Genomic DNA, 7,474 nt, shown 5'->3' on the forward strand with positions numbered 1-7,474 from the left:
ACACAAAAGAAGGCATAAAAAGTGGTTACAAATGTTGAGTTGCCAGAAATGAGTCTAAAGTCGCATGAAGATAACTTGGTCGATCAAATTTCTATCCTTTGCAACATTCCTAAGAAAAGGGTTTGTTTCAAACTCGATCGAAGTTGGATATATTGTTGAAGAGATGTCAGGTACAATGTCCATTCTGCAATCAGGTTTGTCTAGGGAGTAGTTTGGTGGCACAGATGGCTAACGATATTTATCATGAATCGAATAGAATAATGGTAATCACACATCCCTTTTCACAACACTTTATATAACAATGTTTTGAAAGGATAGGTATTTTTGTAAAATGCCTTATAAAACTAATATTATTTTACAAAAATGTCCTTATTTTACGTGTTGTATATATTGTGAAATGTGTCGTATGGATATCATTACTCTATTAGTAAAGGAAAAAGGAAAAGAAAGATGACAAATTCTGATGGCAATAAAATTAGAAATATGAAAACTGTTTCTTACAGATGTCAGGAAGTTGTTTTGTGGAACAAGAAAGAATAGTGATTCAACCAAGCCATCTATTGACCATTTTAAAGCCCCTCCTCTGACCTGTTAATATATAATATAAATAATTAAATCTTTGTATTTCTATTAATTTAAGCTTTTGAGATAAATAGTGATTTAACATCCGTTAGAGTAATGAACCGCTAGGGTCACAATCTGGAGGACAGAATTTTAAAATACGAACTCTACCTTTCATTGCTATTATCACCATCTGAATATAGCAAATGACAACTAAGAAATGCAGAAGCAACTTAAGGAGATGATTAAAATTACAGAACAACATCAAAACATAAAAATGAGCCAGCAAACACACCTTAGGTGCTGGGGGACTCATGCCAAAGAAGAAATGCATGTGCATATATACAAGGAGTGCTTTTTTCTTTATTTTTGTCTTTTCCTTCTTCTTTTCTTTTGTTATCCCTAATGAGAAGAAAAAATGTCACACTTTCAGTTTCTAAGTGTCTTGGCTTCCAAGGATGTGCCATCTTTGAGACTTTCCCGCGCATCATTATCCATCCCAAGGCTGAAGAGGGCAGCTGCTTGAAGATAGAAGGCAGTGGGCCAATCAGGAGATATTACTTGGGCTTGCATTGCGTCTCCTAGAGCTTCTTGTGGCATGTCACTCATCAAGTAACACAAGCTGCGCCTGGCAAGCACAGTTGGTGATACCATAGTCCCACCGTCGATGAACTACACATCCAAGCAAGGAATAAGATCACCCAATTAAATTGGAGCAAGTTCAGAAGAACTCTCCATTTCTATAATACAGTTGATAAGGCTGTTAAGTTTAAATTGGGATTGGTTGGCCAAATCGGTTTGTTAGCTGAAGATGCTATCATCCCATTTCAATTTCCTTCCATGGTTAACGAAAAAACAAGCACTCCAATTTCATTTTGACTAAAACATAACTGTATCTTTTCCAACTTACAATTCAATTTTTAAACCTACAATCCACCAAGTTGAAAGTATATGAAATTGTGTTTTTAGAGTTTGACAATATATGACAACCTGCACCAATGTGTCAGGCTGTCAGCATTCCAACACTACCGTGCATTTGTTTGCATGTTGATTCTGCTGACCAATTAGCTGGAAGATTCTGCAGGTTTAAAGAAATTACTTACTTGGGTATAACAATCAATGGCAGTGGCTAGGTCCTTAGATCGAAAAGCAGTATCTCCACGCTTCTTAGAGTTCAGTGTTTCCTCTATTTGACTTGTCCACATTTGGAAGGAAAGCTGCAAGGCAAAACAAAATTCCATGGTACTGAGCAACAGTGCATATGTACATGAGGAATATCAGATTCTAGAACTAATACTAATGTGAGAAATCGAAACAGGTTGCGTCAAATAACTGGTTTCTATAATGAGATTTTCAGCATCTTTGGCAGGTATTTTTCATTTAGATCTTTCAAGTGCTATTATAAAAGAGCCAGCTCAACCAAAAAAATGGTCATCTGAATATACATGGTCGTGTGTGCATGTATATATGTTTATAAGTGCACATGGTCTTATATTGAAAAGCTAGAACTTATGTTAAAAGCCATAATAGCACTCTTTAGCACCATGATAATGTGGGAGATCCTGAGCTGTTAAACTATCCATTTTATTAAGGAAAATCACCTGACAACTGAATCAAGGACAACCTTCCTTCTTGATAGTTATTGATGAAAGCAATAAAACTTTCAAATGATAAAAGACTAAGGAGCACACAGATCCAAAAAACTTAGTTTTTAAGATGAGAGATTAAATTTTTCTTCCCCATCTGACATGTTCAAGGCAGAAACCTTTAGAATTTAGGATTGGAGATCACTAACATCATTTGCAACCCCCTCATCATCCTTATATCCGGCTTTTTCCAATATTTGGTGTATTGCAGTAAGATCCCTTCTTGAGCAAGCATCACCCATAGGTGTTAATGGCACTGCTTCCTTTGGGGACGGCGTTCCACATTGTATGCCCATCAAAACATATGAAGGAACCTACAAATGCCATCAAATGCAATCACACAGTATCGTCAAGGTACTCAATTTTAACTGCAAGCATTGTAAAGCAGAAATCAGCTAACCAAACTCTCATTATTAGAAAACAAACTCTGCAGAGAGATAATAAAATAATGTCCGAATGCATAATATTTATATTATATAAAGCAAATATTTTCAAAAGCTATATCAACCTACCGAGATCCATTTATGTAGAAAGAAGTTGAGCATACCTGTGTTTCTTTCTGAAGAGGAGCGAGAGCAGTCACCAGAGACTTAGCATTTGGCCTCTCACGAGGTTCATACTGTAAACAGCGTGAAGCTAATCGCACTAATTCAGTTCCATCATCGTTTGAGAAATGATCCTCCAAACATGAGTCCATCAGCATCAGAAAATTCTTCCCACGTATGAGGTCAAGTGCCTGTAGATAAAAGAAGTGTTTACTTCCAAAAGTTTCTAAAGTTACAATTAACTAGCATGTGATAATGTTTCAGCTAAAAAGAAACAATAGCTGACTACTTAGAACATACTGAATCCATAAAGTGGCAACTCTAAACACAGTTGAGCATAAATTAATTTTGGAGCCCATGAGTTTTTCTTGGAAGGTCAAGAATTATGCAGAGTTCAAAGACAGATAAAATTGACTGTAAGTAAATGTACATGGCTTGGGGGGATGTGTTTGCCACTAAGAAGATCGAGCAATAGGGTGCCAAAGTTGTAAACTACACTTTCTGTTGTCACTCTTCCTGCAAACAGAAACAACATCAAATAAACTTGGTTATAGAAATATACAAAGGCATGCACGGATACCCTAAGTAAACCACAGCTAATACCTATTCTCAAGTATTCTGGAGGAGTGAAGGCCAAGTTTGTACTATAGCTCTTGCCATCTCGGCTATTCTTCATAAGGCCAAAGCAGGAGAGCCTGGGATTACCATCCTGTCAAGTAAGGACTCATTGTAAGGAGTGAAGAGTGAAAATAAGCACACCTTGAAAAACAGTAGGAAACCAGAAGAATGGCAATAGCCATAAGTACCTTATCAAATAAAACTCTGTACGCATTAAGGTCATGGTACAGTGCCCTGCCTTTACTGCTGCAATAATCCAAAGCTTGTGCCAAATACAGGGCCACTCTCAGCCTCATTGCCCATTTCATGGGCTGGGTGTCCCCTAGAACATATTGCCCAAATACAATAAGAGCAAAGTAAGGTTTTGAGTAGGTGAAGTGCAGACACATATTGAATCAACTAAGTATCAAATCAAGAAATAAGATGTTATATTGTTTATAAGTCCATAAACTCCACAAATGAGGTACATTTCCCTCGGTATGCAATAATAGCTTACATCTTTTATTCACACCCCGTTTGGTTGCTCAAAAAATTAGGGAAGTTCTAAAAAAAGGAAACAAAATTTTGAGTCTACACTTCTGATTACTCAGTAGCCCATAAAAATAAAAAAAGCTTTCCATTTTCCAAGATCGTTGCCCAGCATTTCCAGAAGACCCAAAATCCCAAATGATATCTGCCTCAGCCGTTCCTCGCCAACAAACCAGATAGTGGATAAAACCCATCCATTTTAGAAACATACAAATGTAGCACAGAAATCTGCTAAAATTAAATAAGAAACTCGAATACAGTACACGACGAAACAAAGGAACGGGTATACTTACAGTGGAAAAGATGTTTAGATAGAGTCTCATTAGGCATGAACTCGGCGACAAGCAACCTCTCCTCGCCTTCACAGCAACAACCTAACAAGTTCGCCAACCGCTCGTTCCTCAGCAGCCCCACCGCCCTCGCTTCCTCCTAGAATCCGAATCAAACTCCCCGTTCAAAACCAAAACAAACACACATACACAGAAACGTATACACTATATATATATATATACACACATTTATGTATGTAGATATGTAGAAATTGAAGAATTAACGTGGAGAATGGATTGGAATAAGAGAACAGACTAGGAATTGGCGAGAATCGGGCCAGGCCGACTTGTTGAAGCGCTTAACAGCGATATAGAGATCTTCTTGGAGCATTCCTTTATACACAACATTGGGAGCTTTCTCTCCGTGCTCCGAGACAATGTGCTCCGAAGAGAATCCCCCAGTTGCAACCCTGAGTTGATCCAAGCTGAACTCCCTGAACCCAGGTAACGAGTCCTTCTCATTCTTGCTCCCATTCTCTGCAGCCACAGCGCCAAATATAAACCCAAAACTCATACAAATCTAGAGCAGCAACAGTTTCTCCGGAAAGCGAAAAAAAAAGCAAAGATCTTACCAATGTCTGACGAGTAGTTGAGATTAGTACTTGAAGGCCAAAAGCAGAGCGACAACTTGGAGCAACGAATTCCCATTGCAAATCCTACACCGAGAAAAAAGCTAAAATATAAATACCTCTCTTCCTCTCACACTTAAAAAGCTGCTCTTTTTATTTCTCACTTAGCTGGGATACTAGGTTGTTTGGCGGAGAGACGAGGATAGGGGAGGAAAGCAAGGTAGAGATATAGATAAAAAGCAGGAGAAAGTCAGCTACTGCACTTGATTTGTTGTTTGGACAGCTAGAAAAAAGTGAGAGAGGAAAAGAAACTTTTGGATACAGATGTTTTATTGAAATCCTACGATCTCATCATTCCTCGCTTTCTGCTTTCCCCCCCGGAATTTTTTTTTTTTTTTATCGCTTTCAGACAGAAAGGAAAGAAAGGAGGGGTCAAAGTCAAAGAAAGGAAATCTCGTTCGAGGACAAAGAACAAAAGCAAGTTTAGTTGCATTAATAATAGTTTCACGTGTTTTTGTCGTCTCGTCAAAATTGAATTGATTTTGGAAAATGTTACGAGTTTTTTACGTTATAATTTTATGAGTTTTTTCTTTATTTTTTTAATCAACTTGTAGTTTTTTACGTTTTTCAACGACGTAAAAGTATTTTGATTTGAGAATTTTTTTAAAAAAGAGTAAATGATAAAAATATCATATTTTATAAGAAAATTTTACATACTATATTATCATTTAACTTTCATCTTACTACGTATAATGTGATATATTTATTATCATTAAATAATTATTTATTACATATTTCTTTATCATCTAATGATAATAAATATGACACATACTACTTAGTATAATTAAAATAAGATCAAAGTATGGTATATAATATTATTCTATTTTATATAATAGTAAGTAGGACATTGAGATGTTACTCAAACAAATAAGACAATCTCTTCATATTATTGAATTTTTTTATATGAATTTGACGGTTGAGAGTTTTATTTTTATTTTAAAATAGTTATTCTATTTTTAAGTTGATGTACATAGCACATCATCAACATCACTTAAATAGTAAGATTTAATTTATAACATCAAATTTTAAAAATTATTTTTCAAATCAAATTATGTTTTGTAAGTATTTTATTAAGCATATTCTATATAATGACTTAAGAATAAAAAATTTCAAAAAAAAAATACAACTTTATGAAACATGCATAATTCTAAAAAGAATAATGATAGGCTTACAAATTTCTAAAACTCAATCACTATTTCCTTTTTTTTTTTTAATTTTTTATTATTATTTTTACTTAATAATTAAAGAAGTTACTATTAGTAAAATAATATATTTTTTTAATTTTTTTAATAATTAAATATGTTAAAAAAATACTTAAAATAAAATAATAAAAAAATAAAATTTCAAATATACCATGAAATAATAAATAATGGTAGAAAGTAGTAAGTTTATGTTATCCTTCTAAAAATCCTAGGTTATCCCGTTTGGTTTGTCGAACAAGAATGACCATTCGTGCCTAATGATTAACCTTATCTTGGTTGGGGGGGGGATAGGGATTGAGTGTGGAATAAGACTATAGGTTGATAATAATAACTCCTACTACCATCTTTTGGATTAAATAATGGAATGGGCTACTTGTATATAATAATTATACCTATCAAGTAATGGGTTAGTGGAAAACGATTTCACTTTTTCAGGCTGCGATCGTTGAGCATGATGGTTGGATAAAAGTAAGAGGACTATTACATTGACAAATCTACTTTAAAATAAGATAATTATTTTATAATAAAAATAATTTTATAATCTATAAATTACATCAAACTAAATTAATTTTAAATTTTTTTTTTTATAATCATTTTGTGATTAGAGTATTTCTTTAAAATAAATACCTTAGATTTTAATTTCTTGATTTTTTTTTAAATAGTTAGTAAGAGGGAGATAACACATGTAATAGTTAATAAATATCATTAAATATTTAATGATATTAGAAAATTTTATTAATTAATTATAAATAGTATAAAGTCATTTTATGTGTTTATTTTTATCCTATTTTAGGCCTTAAAACATGGATAGAAACTCTAATGAATTTAGAACTAACTATTTTATAATCTTTAAGTGTTATTCTATTTTCAACACCGTATCTAGAGCACACCATTAATATCACTTAAATGGTAAGAGTTGATTTGTAAGATTTAAGTTTTAAAAATTTTCTTCTAAATCAAATTATATCATGTAAGCACTTTACTAAGTGTGTTATCCACGGTTTATAAATAGAATTTTTTTAATCTTAAATATGATTAGAATAAGATTAGTTAGAAAAAATATATTTTCAAGCTTATGTATAGAGCACATATAATAAAGTGCTTACATGCCATAATTTGATTTGAAAGATAAATTTTAAATTTTAAATTCTACAAATTAAATCTTATCATTTAAATGATGTGGATAATATATTCTACACACCGGCTTGAAAATAGAATAACTCTAAGAGTTATTATTCATTGTTTCGATCTAGTTTTATTTCCCAAGCATTACTTTCTTGTGGGGATTAAGGTTTTTTAAAATCTTTGTCCATACTGAAGAGTGAGGTGTGAGTCTTCGTCTAAACTAGAAATGGGAGTCCTTCTCTTCTCTAAAGAGTGAGGTATGAGTCTCTTTACCGTGGCGAAGATCTTTAG

At 33.4% G+C, this 7,474-nt stretch overlaps 1 protein-coding gene across 1 annotated transcript; it reads right to left on the reverse strand.

Annotated features, from left to right (window-relative positions):
- Positions 1-624: 624 nt before the first annotated feature.
- On the reverse strand, positions 625-5,184 carry LOC109003781 (serine/threonine-protein kinase BSK5-like). The gene is made up of 10 exons (XM_018982072.2): positions 4,800-5,184; positions 4,484-4,704; positions 4,192-4,327; positions 3,559-3,692; positions 3,356-3,461; positions 3,183-3,268; positions 2,755-2,943; positions 2,357-2,521; positions 1,665-1,778; positions 625-1,233 (listed from the first exon to the last, which is right to left on the reverse strand). Exons 1-10 carry the CDS (start codon positions 4,873-4,875, stop codon positions 991-993), a joined length of 1,470 nt encoding a protein of 489 aa, XP_018837617.2. The 5' UTR covers positions 4,876-5,184; the 3' UTR covers positions 625-990.
- Between the last annotated feature and the right edge of the window lie 2,290 nt (positions 5,185-7,474).

The sequence above is a fragment of the Juglans regia genome, chromosome 5 (genome assembly GCF_001411555.2).
Source record: "Juglans regia cultivar Chandler chromosome 5, Walnut 2.0, whole genome shotgun sequence".
In the NCBI taxonomy this organism is placed as follows: Eukaryota; Viridiplantae; Streptophyta; class Magnoliopsida; order Fagales; family Juglandaceae; genus Juglans; species Juglans regia.

What these genes read in the sequence shown, in the direction of transcription:
- LOC109003781 (XM_018982072.2), bottom strand. Translation starts at nt 4,875, where the DNA reads ATGGGAATTCGTTGCTCCAAGTTGTCGCTCTGCTTTTGGCCTTCAAGT. An exon ending in ATCTAAACATCTTTTCCACT is followed by an intron (nt 3,693 to 4,191) that starts GTAAGTATACCC and finishes AATATGTTCTAG; the next exon opens with GGGACACCCAGCCCATGAAA. An exon ending in CTCTTCAGAAAGAAACACAG is followed by an intron (nt 2,522 to 2,754) that starts GTATGCTCAACT and finishes TGGCATTTGTAG; the next exon opens with GTTCCTTCATATGTTTTGAT.